Here is a 19193-nt window from a genome sequence, read left to right as displayed (position 1 = left end):
GGTCGCGATACAGCCCCTTACAGCCCCAGTCTTTTGCGCTGATTTTGAGCATGGTTCTGGCAGTCCCGATTCCAACACTCCAACACTGTGCGCTTGTTCTGCTTCCTGGCCTACTGACGTGGCGCCGCGATCCCACAGTGCACTGCGGCGTGACGTCAACTCCAAAACCCTATATATATGTATATATATATATGTATATATATGGCAGCACAAGAACAAGCTCTGAGCACAAGATCCATAGAGGCCGGGGTCTATCACACCAGGCAAGACCCCAGGTGCAGACTGTGTAAAGATGCCCCAGAGACAATCCAGCACATAACAGCAGGGTGCAAGATGCTAGCAGGCAAGGCATACATGGAACGCCATAACAGAGTGGCCGGCATAGTGTACAGGAACATCTGTGCCGAGTATAACCTGGAAGTCCTGAGGTCAAAATGGGAGATGCCCCCAAGGGTGGTGGAGAATGACCGAGCTAAGATCCTGTGGGACTTCCAGATACAGACGGACAAAATGGTGGTGGCTAACCAACCGGACATAGTGGTGGTAGACAAACAGAAGAAGACGGCCGTAGTGATCGATGTAGCGGTTCCGAATGACAGCAATATCAGGAAGAAGGAACACGAGAAGCTGGAGAAATACCAAGGGCTCAGAGAAGAGCTCGAGAGGATGTGGAGGGTGAAGGTAACGGTGGTCCCCGTGGTAATCGGAGCACTAGGTGCGGTGACTCCCAAGCTAGGCGAGTGGCTCCAGCAGATCCCGGGAATAACATCGGAGATCTCAGTCCAGAAGAGCGCAGTCCTGGGAACAGCTAAGATACTGCAGGACCCTCAAGCTCGGGTCCTCTACCAGAGGCCTGGGAGCTTGAGCTTGTTTTTTTTGTACATATATATAGGGGGGCTGGAGCCTATCCCAGCTGTCTTAGGGCAGGAGGCGGGGTACACCCTGGGCTAACACACAGAGACAGACAACCATTCACACTTAGAAGCGAGACTTTGTAAAACAAAATGTTAGTGAACCTCAACGAAGATTTGTGTCTTCAGATTTCAGGTTTTGGGCCTTTGCAGATGTTGAAAGCACAGCACAGGTTTCACAAATTCTAAAAAAACAAACATATATTTGATTCCTCTGAATCAAACGTGTTTGGTTTTTGCATAACTGTCAAACTAATTTTAATACTAGACAAAGATAACCTGAGTAAATATAAAGTGCAGTTTGTAAATGGTGTATTCATGTATTAAAGAAAAAAATGCTATCCAAACCCACCTGGTCTTATGTGAAAAACTAATTGCTGACGTGTGATCATTGTACTGATGCATGACCTAAATGTGCTTCAGCTTCAGGGCGTGAGCCGATGGTTTTTCAGGATTTTCTTGTAGAAATCATCATTCTTCAGCTGACATTTAGGATTCCTGTTTAAGACACCACTCGTTGAGTAGTGGTGTCGCAAAAAAAAACCCCAAACAAAAGCAGGAACTGACATTTTCATCAGTGCAGAGATGTTTAAGTTGGAGATGAGGATGTCATTTACGAGTACACTCTGTCCTAACCACCTGCATAAAGAATGACAAATGTGAAAGGTCTAACGTGGTGGACGTTTATCATTTGTGGTGCTCAATGGATGAATATATTTATTTTTCATTGTAAAAACAGAATTTCTCCTTTACATTTTCATAATCACGTGTGCCTGATTCTCGCCCTCAGGCCATATGTTTGACACGCCTGAGCCAGGCAGACTGTGTACATTTGTACCAGAGTTATACAAATTAAACAGGACACCTGTGACCTGGTAGTTTAACCTTTACTATAGCAGGCAGCACTTCATATGCATGCAGTTTTGCATTTTTCAGTTTAATTCTTGAGTTATTCTTTTATATTATACGTTTTTATATATGCTGTACGGAACGGTTAAGGGTTCTTTCTATACAGCCTTGGACTAAAAGGGCTCTCCACTCTTGCAGAAGTTGGAACATGGCTGCCATCTAGTGGACACTTCAGCACTTTTACATCAGCCATTCAATGCCTTTGTTTTCTTTGAGAAGCCCCACTTGGTATGAATGTCAGTACAGGAATCCTGATCTGATGATACTAAAACTCACCTTATATAACATTTATGTTATTTTGTGTTTGGAAGTGAGTGCACAAAAAAAGAACCCTACAGTTTTTTAATTCTTTTACCTGAGTCACCACTTTTATTATTTTCCAGACCGAGGTGCATCCATGAAAGTAATAACTCAAGACCTGTTTGTATAATGACACTTACAGCAACAAATGGTTATGAATTTGACTCTCACAACATCATTTTGTTGAGAAGGACTGGTTTTAAAAGGCAAAACAACATTTGAACGGCAAAAGCTCCAATCAACATGTTCATGCTGTAACTATTTGTTAACAGAAGCGCTGCTTTTATTGCTAAGGTTTCAAACAAAAAACAAAAAAGGACACCAGTGTGGATTTTGAATCAATCACATATTCAGTGCTTTCAGTGTTTCATTAACATCGTTGTTCAGACAGCAGGCTATTTTCAAAACACCTCCAGGTCTGCAGCGTTGTAGACCACTGCTGTCTCCTCAGTGCCCACAGCAGCTTCCTCTTGAGCCTCCTCGTCTTCTGCAGCTTCCTCCAGAGACTCCAAAGCCTCGTTGGTATCACTGGCAAAAGTCTCTCTGGAGACGTCATCATGCTCCTGCAGGTTTAGGGTGCCGATGGCCTGCTTCATCTTTTTGGCCACCAAATGTCGCCTCCTCTTCTGGGCAGCCTTCTTGCTCTTGTACTCCTTCACCTGTTCCTCAAAGAATATCTGCTTGATCTGGGCCTTGGTGATACTGGGGGTGTTCTTCAGCAGGTTGAGATACACCCCACCCGGTGTCCGACGCCTGCTGCCGTCCATGGTGTACACACCGCCACTCTCCTCCAGGGTGGCAGTCTCTCCGAGAAGTTCTATGGCTTTTTTCTTGCCAACTACTTTGACAACTCGAGTGATCAGCTCCTTTTTGGGCTCCTGCAGCCTGAACGCAATCTCCTCTATCACCTTATCATCTGGGTCACCTTCTGTGATCTCATAGCGGCCCTTGATGTCCATCTCTGCTCTGGGGCCCAGCCGCTCCTTTGCAGGTCTCTTTCTCTTTGCATCACCTCCTGTGTTCTCCTCTGACCCCCTACCCTTCATGTACTCCTCCAGCTCAGCATCCAGCATGCTCACTTCTCCTCCTTCCTTTGACTGTGCCTCCATCTCCCTCTCCTTCTCCATTATCTTCCGAGCTAGGACGAAATTATAAGTCTCCACATTCCTGGTGGACATGCCAACACCATCCATGCCAAATATGCCAAGTTCTGCAGTGATAGCGTCCTGGCACTGCTCTTGTACTACAGAGCCCCAAATGTTATTCACCTTGCGGCCACCCGTCGTCCCCTGGGCGGGCACAGGGGTCGGCCCTAGCCGGGCGCTGCATGCAGGCGGCTGTGGAGCACTGGACACTTTCTGGCGTTTCCGGCGCCAAACAGCCGCCTCCTCGTCAGAGGACTCCGGGTCACTGTCACTAGACTCTGCCGTCCTACCTGTGCTGCGATAAGCTGCGGCTGGAAGTGTCTGAGCATAGGCTCTGTTCTGGAAAGACTGGCCGCAGAAAGCCGGGGGAACCTGGGGTCGAGCTTCTTGTGCTGCTGTGGCTGGTCCCATCTCAGTATCCGAGCTGGACCCAGAGATCTCTCCATCTTCCAGGTCACCGTCCATGAGATCTCTGCCTCCCGCCATTTCTTGTCTGAAAGCCACACCGAAGCTAATGGCCGTACACTCCTGTTTTATTACATCGGCTAAAGTTGAGGCCACTAATTAGCGTGAACAGCTAACGCTGCACCGTTAGCGGCTAACGACACCGTTGAACCCAACAGAGAATTAATTAAGTCCGGGTTACAGAGGAAATACCTCCAGTGCAGGCTACAGCAGCAGGCCTTCTGCTCTGTATACAGCTGGACTTCAGCCTTGCTCTACTATTTCAGTCACACACTGAACTGCTAGGAAGAAGCTGACAGACCAACTTGAAACTCACAGAAAAAAAATCCGCGCTAGGCTAAACCGACACTTCCGCCTTCAAATTCTGACACCCTTTCAAAATAAACAAAAGCGATTAAACGTTAGAACGTTCGTTATAAACGAACCACGTCAAATATGGTTGAGAAGTATCCTAAATGTAAATATATATTACTTCAATACTTTATTTACAGCTAACGTGCAAACCAATAGGTCACATAGGCAGTTAGTCGTGTGGCAGCAATTTTCATATTTCCATATAATAGGTTGATCAATGTCTGAAATATAAAGTTATTTGTTCAGGTGTGTTTATCTCTGTTTTTTATTGGTTTAAGGAGAGTGTAAGAATAGATTTCTTTGTGCGGTTGTCATCAAATCCTGTGATATTTTTTCCCTACTATGAAAAAAGTAAGTCGTCATCTCCGGCGGATGTTGCGTCAGCAGAACGGCACCGTTACAGATAAACAATATGGCAATGTCCGTACAGTGCCTCACGTCTGCTGGGAGATTTTTCTTACAAAGACATTTACTGAAGAAGAATTCGATAAGCAGGGTAAGAAGAATTGATTCATAGTCATGTTTGGAGTTTCTCATTTAATTGATATGCCCGTGACAGCTGCCAGTGCTCAGTGTCATAGAGGAAAAGCTCTGCGCATGGCCGGCTTGTTTGCGAACAGCTATTTAAGCTAGCTTAGCTATCACGTGATCAACTCTTACTGTGATGTTTGGATGTCCCTGTGTAACAGAACCGCCAATGGGGCAGATTCATTCATTATCGCTGACTGGTAGCAGCAAACGTAACGCTCTAAGTTTTGAAGCGTCATGGTGACTGGCTGTCCTTCTCCCGTAGTTCACTGCTGGACCGCACAGACTCTTGGTTACCCAAGCTGCTCACCAGGTGGCGCTAAATGTTCCTGAAACCAAGGTGACTGCTTTAGAGAACGGACTCCGGGTGGCATCTGAGGACTCGGGGCTCCCCACCTGCACAGTAAGCTGGAAGTAAACAGTTTAAAACAGGCTGCTTTAATACATGCACGTAAATATGTTGTTAAAATACCATAACCATTGTGAAGCAGCCAGCCAAATGTAATAGGCATGACAAAAAATGTTAGCATCTGCTAGCTTTGCCACTACAGGCTGAGATGTGGGGTTGTGGTACAGTAGCAGCAGTTTGTGGAAGCGTATATTAATTCCTGCTTTGTTCCAGGTGGGCTTGTGGATAGATGCCGGGAGTCGCTATGAGAACGAGAGAAATAACGGCACAGCGCACTTTCTGGAGCACATGGCATTTAAGGTGAGATGGCAGCTACGCAGCAAAGTTTTTAAAGCAGTGGTCTTTATTTGAATGTATCTGGCCTATGCAGAGAGGGAAGAATGCATTCTAATAGTTCACAGCAGTATAATAACAAAATAATGACATAAATGTAAAAATTCAGAGTTTCTTTATAAATGAAAGTAACATTCAAGACTTTGTTCACTTTGTCTGTATAAATGTGTGACAGGGCACCAGGAAACGCTCTCAGCTTGATCTGGAGTTGGAGATCGAGAACATGGGGGCTCACCTCAATGCCTACACATCCCGCGAGCAGACTGTTTACTATGCCAAAGCTTTCTCCAAGGATCTTCCGAGAGGTACGGGAGGGCAGAGGGGCTGAATGTTACATGGCAACATCTCAAACGAAAAACCTGGAATGTGTTAAAGCACAATAAAATATCTCTCTGTGTCAAAGCTGTGGAGATTCTGGCTGACATCATCCAGAACAGCACGCTGGGAGAGGCGGAGATCGAGAGGGAGCGAGGGGTGATCCTTCGAGAGATGCAGGAAGTGGAGACCAATCTGCAAGAGGTGGTCTTTGATTATCTGCATGCTACAGCGTACCAGTCCACAGCGCTGGGAAGAACCATCCTGGGCCCCACTGAGAACATCAAGTGAGACCAAACACCTAAAAAACACAAAGTACTCTGAGGTTTGCTGAAAGCATCCTGCACAGCTTAGCTTCCTGCTGTGTGTTTGTGACGCAGGACCATCAACAGAGGAGACCTGGTGGAGTATATCACCGCTCACTATAAAGGACCCAGAATAGTGTTGGCTGCTGCTGGAGGTTAGAGCTGTTTTCTGCTCACGTTTCGTTAACATTTTCTGTAAACCTGCAACAAACAGTCACTGATGCATGAGCACTGCTCAAAGTATGCAATAAATTCTGAACCAGAGTAAAGTTGATCTGATCTCCAGGACTCGCTCCCTCTCTGATCAGGTGTCTGTCATGACGAGCTCATCGATTTGGCCAAGTATCACTTTGGAAAACTTCCCAGCAGACATCAAGGCGAAGCCCCGGCTCTTCCTCCGTGCCATTTCACAGGAAGTGAGGTAAGGCTAACTTTAGTTTCTCACTACTGCATAACGGGGCGTCACATCAGCACAGAGCAGCTACTGTGTTATTTAAAGAATGAGATCGAGTGTATCAGAGTAACACGGTTGTCTCTAAGGTGGATGCAAATGAAGGGTGATGGCTCAGACATGTCCACGTCTTGGAAAATGTTTAAAACACACATATTACTTGAGATGCCTTAAATCTAGTTCAGATGGGTCTACAAGTGAATATGACTTTAGTCAGATGGTACGCGAGTTTCTGCACATTTTTTTTTAATATATTTTTATTAGGATTTTGTTCATAGTAACAGACAATGACAAAAAGAACAAGTACACAAGAACCAGAACAGAACTTAGCTCAGGCAATACAAGATTCTGAGGCACATACAAACCACAACCTCTCCAGGAATCAAAGCAAATCACAGTAAGGCAAGGCAAGGCAAGGCAAGTTTATTTGTATAGCACAATTCAACAACAAGGTGATTCAAAGTGCTTTACAGAGACATTAGAAACAAAAACAAATAAAAAGCATGATTTAAAATTGATTAACACAAGCAAACAAACAAACTAACTAATTAACAAACAAACAACAAACAACAGTATATAAAATCAAAACAGATAAAATCAGAACAGTAGATAAAATCAGTAGTTAAATGTAAGTTTTGAAATTTAAGCTTAAAAGTGTGGATTTGGTGCTTTATTCAAATGCAGCTGAGAACAGGTGAGTCTTCAACCTGGATTTAAATAAACTGAGTGTTTCAGCTGATCTGAGGCTTTCTGGGAGTTTGTTCCAGATATAAGGAGCATAAAAGCTGAATGCAGCTTCTCCGTGTCTGGTTCTGACTCTGGGAACTGATAAAAGACCGGATCCAGATGACCTGAGGGATCTGGATGGTTCATACTGGGTCAGGAGGTCATTGATGTATTTTGGTCCTAAACCATTCAGAGCTTTATAGACCAGCATCAGAACTTTAAAGTCTATCCTCTGACGGACAGGCAGCCAGTGTAAGGACCTCAGAGCTGGACTGATGTGGTCCACTTTTTTGGTCTTAGTGAGGACTCGAGCAGCAGAGTTCTGAATGAGCTGTAGTTGTCTGACTGATTTTTTAGGTAGACCTGTAAAGATGCTGTTACAGTAATCAAGCCTACTAAAGATGAATGCATGGACTAGTTTTTCCAGGTCCTGTTGAGACATCAGATCTTTTATCCTTGATATATTCTTGAGGTGATAGTAAGCTGACTTTGTTATTGTCTTAATGTGTTTTTCTAAGTTTAGGTCTGCATCCATCACTACACCCAAATTTCTCGCCTGGTTTGTGGTTTTTAGATGTATAGATTGAAGTTCTCTGGTGACCTGTAATCGTTTTTCTTTGGCGCCAAAGACTAAGATCAATAAGATCAATAGTCAGGCAAATGAATTCAGACTGGGAAAGCCTCTGCACACGGTTTAGATTTTCAGTCGGACTTGGATCATCCAGTGTGACTGCATCATGCAGGTTCATGCAGGCTGTGCTTTCTAGTTCACACGGCATCAGGCTTTCATTAATGGAAACCTTTTAGATGAAGAAGGCGATAGATGTGTCGGATATTCCCTGAAATGAACGATTATACTGCAGCTGGACATGCTCGGGGAGACGGTGAGATATCGTTTAGAGGAGTAACCAGAACAAGTTTGCTTTCAAGTTGTATTTAAAGTGGTTTAAAAGACGTGTAAAAACAGTCATGAATTCAGTTTCTATATACACATATGCATCCTGTCGTCTGCTGCTCGTCTCACAGATTAGATTTGCTCTTTAACCCAGCTCTGCCTTCAAAACAAAAGCGTTGACAGTTCCCCACTAACTCCTGCCGGCCTGTATCACAGCACTGAGAACTGTAGATACTTCCAGTTAGGGCTGGGCCATATTATACCGTTCACGGTAATACTGGTATAATGTTAGGCAACGATAGGAAAATGAAATATCGCGATAGAATATGAGTAAAACGCGCATGCGCGGTGCCTTTGTTTTCATACGCACATGGCCGATTGTTGAGTGAAACAGATGAACCAGAATTGGTTTGTAAAAATGGTGCAGCTTCAGTGATGTGAAACTGGTTTGGTGTTTGTCCGTCAGATACACGACAAAGCACATTTTTTTGCAGAACATGCAAGCGGCCGTCGTTATTGTCGTATTTGTCGGACTAAGATGCTCTTAAATAGGGATGGGTACCGGTGTCCGGTGCCATGATGGCACCGGTTCTGACAAACGGTAGTAACCAGACCGAAAAGCAGCGCACATTTCGGTGCTTTATTTCGGTGCTTTTTTTCCCTGAGCTGTGATAGACTTCTAGCCAATCATTTTACGTTTCCCAGGATAGTAGGCGGGGCCAGGTACGAACGTTCAGTTAGAGCAGAGCTACAGATTAAAAATGTCCAAGGCGAAGCGGTCAAAAGTCTGGCTGTACTTCACAGCAAAATATGCAAACTCAGCAGCAACAAGTGCTTTAAGCTGATACTGTGATACTGTCAAAGGAGGTAACTCCTCAAATCCGATGAAACACCTGGCGACGCATAGTGTTTTTTTTTAAAGCCGAGAAATGCGCTGTATTTGATAGCTTGCTGCGAGACCTCACACTGTGCACGTTGGGTGGGTTGCCAGTTATCGGACCCGGAGCAACATCCCCCAAAAACCCGAAGAATAGAGTCCTGGCCCCTAGCCCTGCCAGTGTAGCAGAAATGATGAGGATGATGATGCAGCAGCAGCCGTTCTTCTCTGCGTGAGTAGCTTCATGTTGTTCGTGTGTAATTTACGTTGAGTAGGCTAACCACGTTATTACATTAATGCATGTAAGGTGAACTAGCAAACATCATCATAGCTACATGCGGCTGTCTTCTTGTTTGATGGCAGATGCTCCCTTCACCCTGGCCAAAAAGGCTAAAATGACCAAAGAAAAAGTGGGAAACAGCTGAACATGAGAGGTTTTTGGACAAAGTTTGTGTTTTTTTCCATTGTTTAAGCACTGCTTCCAGCCAAGAGTATATACCATATATGCCCCATAGCTGCAGAAAAGGCTAACATTGTTATCTTTTTACAAAAAAAAAAAACAGCTGAACATGAGAGGTTTTTGGACAAAGTTTGTGTTCTCCATTCTTTAAGCACCGGTTCGAGCACCGTTTAAGCACCGGCACCGTTTCAAAAGTACCGATTTGGCACCGGTATCGGATAAAACCTAAACGATACCCATCCCTACTCTTAAATCTGGGAGTAATCTGGGTCCTAAACTCCGTATGCTTCAGGTCAAACGACACTGCAGCATCACTGAGAGTTTAAAAACTGTCTAAATTCTTTCATCTTTAATAAAACGATCAGCATTGCTGCTTTACCAGGTGAAACTATGAAGTTTAACTTCCAGGCATCCATGAAAACAAAATGTATTACATTTAACGGAGTTAGAAGTTAGCAGGAAGCTAGCGGAAGTTAGCTCGCTAGTTTCGCTAGTTACCTAAGCATGATATAGCATGTTCTGACTGAGAGATTTCTGAAAAAAATCAAACGTACAGCTCTGCTATCACTTCCAACATAAATGAAGACAGGAAACTAAACAGCAGTGACGTTTGTAGGGTTACTGAAGTTGGGCTAGCTGGTATATAATGATGTGCTACGTGATCGCTAGCGACACAGCTATGTTAGCATAACATAAACAGTGAAGCTGGAGGACGAACACTAACACTTTTCCACTTATAAAAGTTAACGTGAAGGTTCTTCATGGTTAGAAACAAATGCAATCGCATGGCAGGATGCTGTAAACGGACCAAACTTCAGTCAGGAGAACAACTGAGATAATCCATCCACAATACCAGGTTAGTCATTAATATACTGCAACAACATGGGAATAGAGCAGCTGCCAGAGAATTCAACATTAATGAATCAATGGTACAGAAGTGGAGGAAGCAAGAAGAATGAGTTTAATAAAGTTTGATTTATCTGACTGCTTTGTTTCGCTTAATGTGCCTTATAATCCCGTGCACCTTATGGTCCAAAAAATACGTACTGCACACTGCAGTTTAATGTTGCAAAGCACCTCTTTTTAACTTCAGTGGATATTATACATGGTTATGCTCAGGATATGTCAGCCCATTTCTACTGGAAATGCCTTTTGGTTAAACTTTCAGCAAGGAATTTGCATTTGCACTGTTACATTTTTATAAAGCTTTAATGTACATAAAAACCAGCTTCTTGTTTACGTAAAAATAAATGGAAGGTTGTCTTTTTGTGCTAGTAATGTTGTGGAGGTGTATTTTGTCTCGCATCAATTATATCGTCAGTTATATCGTTATCGCAAAGTTTCAAATATATATCGTGATAAATATTTTTGGCCATATCGCCCTGCTCTACTTCCAGTAGACCTCAGTTAAGTATTTGTGTGCTTTCTATCATTCGTTGACTGTGAAACTGGTGCAGTTTCATTTCAAGTTATTAAAAAAAGCTTTAATTTGGTGAATGCTTCAGGACTCTGTTACGGTTTCAGATCAGAGTCCGTGACGACAAAATGCCACTCGCTCACATCGCCATCGCCGTGGAGGCTGTCGGATGGTCTCACCCCGACACAATCCCACTCATGGTAGCCAACACGCTCATTGGAAACTGGGACCGCTCGTTTGGTGGAGGCGTGGTGAGTACTGAGGAAACCTTGGATGTGGCACGTGTTGTTTTCTCTGTGCTGCTGCTAAATGCTCTTCCTCTTCTTCGCCATCTTTAAATAAAAACTGACCACACATACGTGCTCAGCATTTATTCAGCGAACCGTTTGTTTCTATGTCCTCTGAGTTTAGAATCTATCCAGTAAGCTGGCTCAGATGGCCTGTCAGGGGAACCTGTGCCATAGCTTCCAGTCCTTCAACACCTGCTACACAGACACAGGCCTCTGGGGACTCTACATGGTGTGTGAACCCGGCACCATCAACGACATGATGCACTTTACTCAAATGGAATGGTGAGCGCGCTCAGATCAGTTTAGTCGTCAAAGTTTTAAAGAAGGTTAAACCTGCTGACTGAACGTGTTTAACGCTTGTGTGTCGCTGCTTCCTGTCAGGATTTCTCTTTGTACCAGTGTGACGGAGAGCGAGGTAGCTCGGGCCAAGAACCTGCTCAAGACCAACATGCTGCTGCATCTGGACGGTAAGGCAGCGTGACTGTAGAGCGTGCAGTCGTGCGGCGCCTGGTTTCACGTGTTGATCTGCTTCCTCCAGGATCCACCCCAATCTGCGAGGACATCGGCAGACAGATGCTGTGCTACAGTCGCAGGATCCCTCTGCATGAGCTGGAAGCCCGCATTGATGTGAGTCGACAGGTTCTTCTGCTCTGTCAGTAACTGTTACCGGAAATCCAACTGAGGGCTGCGTTTTGTACAAGTTCATAACTCTGTGTACTCTTAGTATCCAGCAGCTACGGTTGGCTCTGTTATTGCAGCTCAAACTGAGGCCTGTACTTCACTTTTTATTTACCTGGTAACCATGGTAACCTGTTTAGACAGATTATAGTGGTGAGACTGCGTCGCGTCTCCAACACCTCCACGTTGATGCGTCCTTAGCGCGTGGTGTCGCAGAACGTCGCAGCTGAATTCCACCTTTGTGACTGTTGAACGTAGAAAAACTGCAACCAGAGGAGGAAGTGAGATCCCAGGAACGTTGAGCTTTCTGGCACTCGTCACGTGTGCTTATTTGCTGCTTCCATATTTAAAGTTAAAATGCATCATAAGAGTATATTTTTTCATAAGGCCAGGTTTCTTTACATTTAAAGCAGTAAGACCAGAACAATAACAGAGTCACAGTGATAAACTGTGTGAGGCTGAGAAAACCTCAATGTAAATCTGGTAACGTCCCAGCCGGTGTCTTTAAGCACGACCTGAAATAATGTTTGAAAAGCTCTTTTTGCCCTGATCCTCCACCATGTTTGTCTCTGGCTCTCCACAGGCCATCGACGCCAGCACCATAAAGGACGTGTGCACCAAATACATCTACAACAGAGCTCCTGCCATCGCAGCTGTCGGTACGTTTTCAAACACGGGACGCCTGCAGAGGCTGAACCTAACGAAACTCGGAGTGTACGATAAAAGGAAGCCGGCGGCTCAGTGTGGGGAGTGAATCCCAGTTTGAACTCTGCTGGTGATGCAAGTGATCGTCACTGTGACGGCTGAACTATGCAGACTGATGTTTTAGCTTTTAGCCCTGATTTACAATTTTAATCAGTTTTCTGTCGCCTGTAAAGAAAAGAATGGTTTATCAGAACTCTGGGTTTAAATCTTGAGCCAAAACAGGAAGTGAGCGTAGCTTCAAGTGTGACGATGCAGTCAGTCAAAGATCAGAGCGTCTCTGGAACTCAGTCTGTGTTCAAACTCGTGTTTCTGCCTGATGTTAAAGCAGATAAGCAATAAGTTTGTTTGTTCTCAGGTCCAATCGAACAGCTGCCCGACTACAACCAGATCCGCAGTGGGATGTTCTGGATGAGAAGCTGAGCAGGACACGCTGAGGAAGTGGACAAATGCAAAATTTAAGTCGTGTCACGTTATTTTTTCCTTCTTTTTATTATAAAATAAAGACCAACACAATAATGTTAAAATAACAGATTCTATTAACGCGTGGTTCTTGTCATTTTTTATTTTTGGCTGCCACTTGTTCCTGAGCAGCTTTCTTGGCTTTGACCATCTCCACCAGTTCCTGTCAGAGGAAAAAGGAAACGTGTTAGTTCCTCAGTTTGTCGCTGCAGAGTTTCACGCTGCAGTAAAAACACTTTAATGCAAAACACGAGCCTTCTGAGCACAGACCACGGCAGCAGCATACCTTATACCTCTTCATACAGTCCTTCTTGCTTCGTCCACGCACAGCAGCTGCGATCTTCTCCCAGCGCTCAGGCGTGTTGACCGGGTAGGTCTTCAGGGCTTGTTCTAGAAGTTTCTGCTCCTCTGTGGTCCAGGGGGCAGCATTCCCATCACTGCCTGAGGCTGAGGGGCCACACGTGACAACACAATCGTCAGGAACTCTCAAAAGCTCACAGCTGACGACTGAATGTTTTCATTACATCAGCTACTAAATAACGACTGGGACAAAAACGAGCCATCTACAGTAGCTGTGCCCCAAATAGAGACCAGCTCAGCTGCAGTAGGTGTGGTCTAGGGCCGCCACAAACTATTACTTTGATAGTCGACTAATCAGATCATCATCCATTGGACGTACAACGTACAGCTTATTGCACCAGCAGCATCTGCTCTTATTTAACTATCATTAGCTTACAGCTTTAAGTGTTTAAGGTGCTAACTAAAAATAAAGACAAGATGATAGTTTATTAAATTTTAATGAAATCTGCAGATTGTTTCGGTGAAGTTTAATAAACTCCTTGCTATCTAAAATATAACAGGACACCGGAGTATATTCTGGAGCATCTCACACTTCTGATAATCAGCTGTCTGCTTGACGTTTATTCAGCTGTGTAAAAACTATAACTTTAATCTCAGCCAAACCGATTTACTCAGGAACAAATAAAATACTGAAAAAAGGCCAAACAATAACATTTGAAGACGATTTGCCGGGAGTCCGGTGTTCTCACGGCTCTAGTGGGCCTAGCCCCCGGCTAGCTATCGAGCTAGTGGGTAACAGACGTCTCCGAAGACGTCGGAGCGCTTTTGAAAATATGTGGTGTCCTGATAAACTGAGCAGATATTTGAGGTTTACACAGCTACATTCTCGCCTGAAAATATGTTAAACGTTTATTTTGTGACCCAGAAAGAATAATAAGAGTAAAGTTAAAACTAACTAGCTGCCGCCATTGTTGGAAACTGGAATTGGCAAGGCCACGCTATGAATTCTGGGATAGGTGGGCCACGAAGTATACACCTGACCCATCCTTCAAATCTGGGGAAATGAAGGCCGCGTTTGTCAGAGTCTTCGAATTTGTGCAGCCTTTGTCGTGTCGCTGTAACATAATCGGCCTACAAATGCGGGCACAGGAGGATGCGGTTCCTGAATTTGGACGCTGTCACTACCGGATCCGTACCGGAAACCTGATCAGTACTCCGCATGCGCAAATCTTCCGTCACTTCCTCTCGTTGCCAACATTGCGAGAGTTAATGTATTTAAGTGACACGGTTAGCGCCCAGTTAGCTCTTAGCATTTCTCAGCAGCTCTGCCTGCTTTTCGACTGCCCGGGACATTTAAACAATGGAGAATCCGTTTACAAACAAATTCATGCTTTTCTCGTCCCCCGATTGAGCAACAGCGCCGTAAAATAGAAAGAATGGCGCCTACTTACAGACTTAATACTGACTTAGTAATGTGTCACGTGAAGATTCATCAGCCAGATGAAGTGTTTACTGACAACTGACAGTGACAGCGCACATCATCATCACTATTCCAACAATCCTCTCCTCACAGACGAGCATAAACACACTCGACTGTCACTAAATCAGATTTAACACGCGCTTGACGCTAATTCAGTTTACAATAGGGTTCATTCGCTCGGTCAGCAGGTGGCGGTATCCTCGTACCCTGTACTGCACGGTCCAACTTTGCACAGGCGCAGTAAGGATCGGGGAGTCCTGATCCGTAACTATCGTGTTATTTTTCGTTTTTGTCTACATTATATTGAAATGCTTCATTATTGCAAACAATTTAAGAGATATTTATTATTCTTAAAATCTTGAGAGATACTTTGACCCGTAACTATTGTAAAATTGGCTCTGATATGGTGCAGGAAAATGTACAGGCATATTTAAAGTTCAAAGGATGTTAGTAAGATCACCGACTCGTTACACTGTAACATCGTGTTTGATCACAGCAAGCATCACTGGGATGTGTGGTAGCCTGTGTGCTTATGCAGTGAGCTAATGTGTTTCAGTCATTTCACAGAAGCGCTGACGTGTGCGTGTAATCTATTACTGACACGATCAGCACAGGGAGGAGACGTACTTGATAACATTTGATCCACAGCACGTCTTTGACATTCTGCTTGGTGATGGAGCCAATCAGAATCGATCAGGTGTGTGTGTCTACCCCAGCCTCACTTACCATCAAACCTCTCTGAGGGCACAGCGTTGTCGATGGAGGGCGGCACTGATGTGTGCTCCTTCTTGAACTTTTCAAATGCTTTTCTATTTATTTCATCTTTCTGCACCGGATCTGTGGATGAGACCGTAAACAGCAGCAGGTCAAAGCATCCATGCGCCTACAGATAAAACCGTGGTAAGCTGAGGTTTCTTTGTGAGCTTACCGAGTCGTTGCAGGTTCTTGGCTTTGTTAATGACGTCTTTGGCCGTCCTCTTCATGCCGCTGGTGGAGTGCGTGTTCATATAGTCAGCAATAACCTCCCACCTAGGAAACACGAAACAAGCTTTATTGACACACAGTTCCCCGATTGACGCCGGCTGTAATTCCGAGCGCTCACCTGGCGTTGGTTCCAGCAGGGAACAGGTTCACTGCTTTTATGAGCAGCTGGAGGTCCTCTTCGTTCCAGCCCTTCCCCCCGCCTGCTCCCCCGCTGGCCTGCTCAGAGCTGCGAGCCGCCTGCCTGGCCTGGATCTCAGCCTCCCTCTCCTTCTGCAGCTGAGCATTCACCTCCTGCACCTGAGGAAACAGCAGCAACCTGTTTGTCGACGTGCTGGCTCCTGATGGTCTCCGGCTTCAAACCTGAGGCGCTACAAAGAAAAAGTTCCTCTACCTGCTTTTCTACTGCTGCCTTGTTCTCCTCTTTAGAGCCCGAAGCCAACTCTTCATTGAGGGACTGTAGGCTGGAAAGAAACAACACACATGCGTCACATCTCATCAAATGCACTGCTGAAGCTTTATGAAATAATAATTACACTAAATCTTAATTCAAGCCTGTAGTTTGGCACATCATGTCAAACCACCAAGTTCTTCACACTTGTAATGAAACCACAGGCTCTTCTGTGTGCCAGAGAACTGCTCCTGCCTGCAGCTGCAAAGGGTTCCTCTCCAACACTGAAAGCTTTCAGCTGCAGATGAGCAAACCTGACCTGATGTTTCACAGATGATATCCCAGGTCATTCCTTTCATTATATGGTAAGCTGTTTAAATGTAACCAACATTATCAACAGCTTTACGCTCATCCAGGATCATCTCATGGTGGAAACCTGAATCCAGTTTGTTTCTTCAAAGTCGAGCAAGAAAACAAAAAGCATCACGCCCTTTGGCGACGGCGGCCCTTTGGCGACGGCGGCCCTTTGGCGACGGCGGCCCTTTGGCGACGGCGGCCCTTTGGCTAAAACTGACTCGTACCTTGTTAGTTCCAGGCGGTCACAGAGTTTCTCCACTTCCTCCATCATTTTCACACTGTCAGCCTCGTTGTCTGCAAAGTAGTTCCAGTTCTGTGGAGAGGAACAGCATCAGATAGTGAAAATGCACCAAGCAGCAGCAGCACACAAACACGTCTGACACTGTAGGCGCTTACCTTGCACATGGTCCTGAGTTTCTGCCTCTCCTTCTTGATGGCCTTCTTCTGGATCTCCTTCTCTTTCTTGGCCTGCTGGGCAGCCTGCTTGGCTTCCTCTTCCTCCTTCTCCTTTGCCAGCCGAGCTGCCTCCAGCTCCGCCCGCCGGGCCTGTCAGACACGCAGAACCTGAGCCTGTGACCAACTGAAGCTCAGCATCTTCTCACAGCATGAACTGAGCAGCTTTAAGAAGCTTCTTTGACTGGAAATATGTGTATTACCCACAGTGTGAAGCACTGAGTGGTGTTTTTGTCCAAACATGACAATAAGAAAACCAAACTGTCCAATACTGTCCACTGCTCAGATTCTGGTAAACAGAAGCGAACACTATCCACTCTTTAAATTTCATAACAGCTCCAGGTTAAGCTGCTCCTTCGTGATCCAGGTCACAGAGAGGATGGAGGAATTACAGCGCCTGAACCAGGACAGGAAGCTGTGTGAACATTTGTCCTGCAGTAACCCTCCTTCATTTATTGATTTATTTTCCCTTTGTCACGTCTGCACTGGCAGGAATAAACTCAGCATGGATTGTTTTAATCACCTTGTCTAACTAGAGGAGCAGCTAATGTAACACGAACGTCGCAGCTAACAGCACCAACCCAATGAGATGATTCTATGCTGCTAGCTTTACCGTTGGACGTAACAGTCGCACCTTTAGGCCAATCGACCTTCCCCGCCGTGAGTGACACCTACCCTCTCCTTCTCTTCCTGCTCTCTCTTCTTGGCCTCAGCTTTGGCTTTCTTCTCAGACTCCTTCCTGGATTTTTCTTCTTCTTTGAATTTCTTTATTCTAGGGTCGCAGCCGTAGGCAGTATCTGCAGTGAAGCATGACAGACGATGAGTCACACTGCAGCCTCTTTTTACAGACCATCTCTGTACGTGCAGCAGCTATTTGCTCAATACTTCAGGGCTTTGTGTTGCTAATGAAGTGTGTGACTGTACCAACTAGTGTTCGTATTCTGTTCATCTCCTCCTTCTTCCTTTGAGCCCTCGAAGCTCGGTTCTGCTTTTCAATCCATCTCCTCTCATCACGACTACACGGGGGGAGAGTTGACGCGTTAGACGACAGAGGGCTAACACCTGCTTCATCAGGGCAGACGGGAGCTTACCATTCAGCCTTCTCCTTTTCTTCTTCATCCAAGTATGAAAATTCCCTCCAGGAGTCAAAGTTGTACCTTTAACCAAAGAGAAAAGAATGAACCTTTACCCTGTGTTTGTCTCGTTTTTTCATTCAAAGGAGCATCTCTCACTCTTCCACTTACCAAAAAGAGTAAAAATTATCCACTTCTTCAAAAGAGGACTCCGCGGTTCCAAGTTTGGGCACATGTTTCTTGGAAGACCATCTGGCATTTCTCTCAAAAACGGGAGCAAATCCCTCAAAAAAGTTCTCTTTCCCTTCACTCTTGGAAGGCACAGAATTGTCGAAGGTAGGATCTACACTGTCGAAGGCTCTCCTCTTCACGGGGTCGGACAAGATTTCCACAGCTGAGGTTCAACAGGTGGGTCAGTTAGTTCAGCAGATTCCAGAAACAATGTCTGTGTTGACGATTAGTTGCAGCACTGCGTACCTTTAGTGATGCAGGTGAAGTAGTCATTGTCTCCTTCCACGATCTGCTCCCCTGCAGCTTTCCTTTTGTCGGGATGGTGCTTCAGCACAATCGATTTGTCTGCAGATAAACGGCAGAGACTTGGGATCAAACTGCGTCATTACAACAAACCAGAGACATGAAACACGCGTGTAGGTGGGAACATACTCACGGGCAGCTTTGATCTGTTTCTGTGTCGCCTTGTACCTCAGGTGTGGGAGCCCAAGCACAGCATAGTGATCTTGATTCTGACAGGTTACAGGAGAGTATGCTGTGTCACATGACAGTAACGCTCAACGACATTATTGCAGCTCTTAAACTCTTTGGAGTCCCTCAGGGTTCCTGTTCCCCTGACTCTGTTAGCACCAACAGCTACACCTGTTATCAGATCACCGCTTCAAATAATCACTTAGTCCCAACACCGTACAGTAAATATGGGTTTACTTTAAAACATTACATCTGCACCGTCTTCTACAATCCACGTGCGGCCTTTTCGTTCCAGATAAACTCTAAAGTCAAAAGAAAAAACTCGCCTTCACATGTATCCGTCTACTTGTAACTAACGCTTTATTTTTAACGTGGAATACATTTCACTACAGGAAGTGCTCACTGTCGTTTGTAGCGATGAACCAAAACCGTTTAAGTTTGCGAGGCATTTCAGAACTCACCTGTGATTGGGTTTTTCAGCTTCATCTTAATGCAGTGAATCGAAGTCTTAGTGGCACTGACTG

General features: G+C 45.1%; 3 protein-coding genes across 3 annotated transcripts in view; 1 reads left to right on the top strand and 2 right to left on the bottom strand.

The window, feature by feature from the left end:
- Positions 1–2158: 2158 nt before the first annotated feature.
- On the bottom strand, positions 2159–4118 carry phax (phosphorylated adaptor for RNA export). The gene has a single exon (XM_086269053.1). It carries the CDS (start codon positions 3749–3751, stop codon positions 2522–2524), a length of 1230 nt encoding a protein of 409 aa, XP_086125179.1. The 5' UTR covers positions 3752–4118; the 3' UTR covers positions 2159–2521.
- A 310-nt stretch (positions 4119–4428) lies between these two features.
- On the top strand, positions 4429–13000 carry pmpcb (peptidase, mitochondrial processing subunit beta). The gene is made up of 13 exons (XM_086269051.1): positions 4429–4580; positions 4878–5015; positions 5235–5321; positions 5530–5659; positions 5758–5956; positions 6050–6129; positions 6283–6395; positions 10908–11051; positions 11212–11372; positions 11472–11557; positions 11629–11717; positions 12352–12427; positions 12829–13000. Exons 1-13 carry the CDS (start codon positions 4497–4499, stop codon positions 12891–12893), a joined length of 1452 nt encoding a protein of 483 aa, XP_086125177.1. The 5' UTR covers positions 4429–4496; the 3' UTR covers positions 12894–13000.
- The window catches only part of dnajc2 (DnaJ (Hsp40) homolog, subfamily C, member 2), a 9062-nt gene continuing 2807 nt past the window's right edge, over positions 12939–19193 (bottom strand). Inside the window, exons 3-16 of the mRNA XM_086269050.1 lie at positions 18635–18710; positions 18445–18543; positions 18139–18361; positions 17986–18051; positions 17819–17910; positions 17570–17691; positions 16838–16987; positions 16666–16754; positions 16088–16157; positions 15815–15993; positions 15641–15741; positions 15439–15549; positions 13219–13379; positions 12939–13095 (exon numbers count right to left, since the gene is read on the bottom strand). Coding sequence (XP_086125176.1) covers positions 13027–13095; positions 13219–13379; positions 15439–15549; positions 15641–15741; positions 15815–15993; positions 16088–16157; positions 16666–16754; positions 16838–16987; positions 17570–17691; positions 17819–17910; positions 17986–18051; positions 18139–18361; positions 18445–18543; positions 18635–18710 — 1608 coding nt within the window. The 3' untranslated portion in view covers positions 12939–13026. The remainder of the gene's footprint in view (positions 13096–13218; positions 13380–15438; positions 15550–15640; positions 15742–15814; positions 15994–16087; positions 16158–16665; positions 16755–16837; positions 16988–17569; positions 17692–17818; positions 17911–17985; positions 18052–18138; positions 18362–18444; positions 18544–18634; positions 18711–19193) is intronic.

This window comes from Aulonocara sp. 'chitande type north' Nkhata Bay, linkage group LG17 (genome assembly GCF_057382095.1).
Source record: "Aulonocara sp. 'chitande type north' Nkhata Bay isolate Kocher_YH1m ecotype deep benthic linkage group LG17, A_spYH_male_GT1.1, whole genome shotgun sequence".
In the NCBI taxonomy this organism is placed as follows: domain Eukaryota; kingdom Metazoa; phylum Chordata; class Actinopteri; order Cichliformes; family Cichlidae; genus Aulonocara; species Aulonocara sp. 'chitande type north' Nkhata Bay.
Note: the sequence above shows the minus strand (reverse complement) of the source record. Positions and strands in the feature narration are given on the sequence as shown.

Coding starts and splice junctions, on each gene's coding strand:
- phax (XM_086269053.1), bottom strand. CDS start 3,751: ATGGCGGGAGGCAGAGATCTCATGGACGGTGACCTGGAAGATGGAGAG.
- pmpcb (XM_086269051.1), top strand. CDS start 4,497: ATGGCAATGTCCGTACAGTGCCTCACGTCTGCTGGGAGATTTTTCTTA. Junction 5,660..5,757: donor CTCCAAGGATCTTCCGAGAG/GTACGGGAGGGC, acceptor TCTGTGTCAAAG/CTGTGGAGATTCTGGCTGAC. Junction 11,052..11,211: donor GCTCGTTTGGTGGAGGCGTG/GTGAGTACTGAG, acceptor CTCTGAGTTTAG/AATCTATCCAGTAAGCTGGC.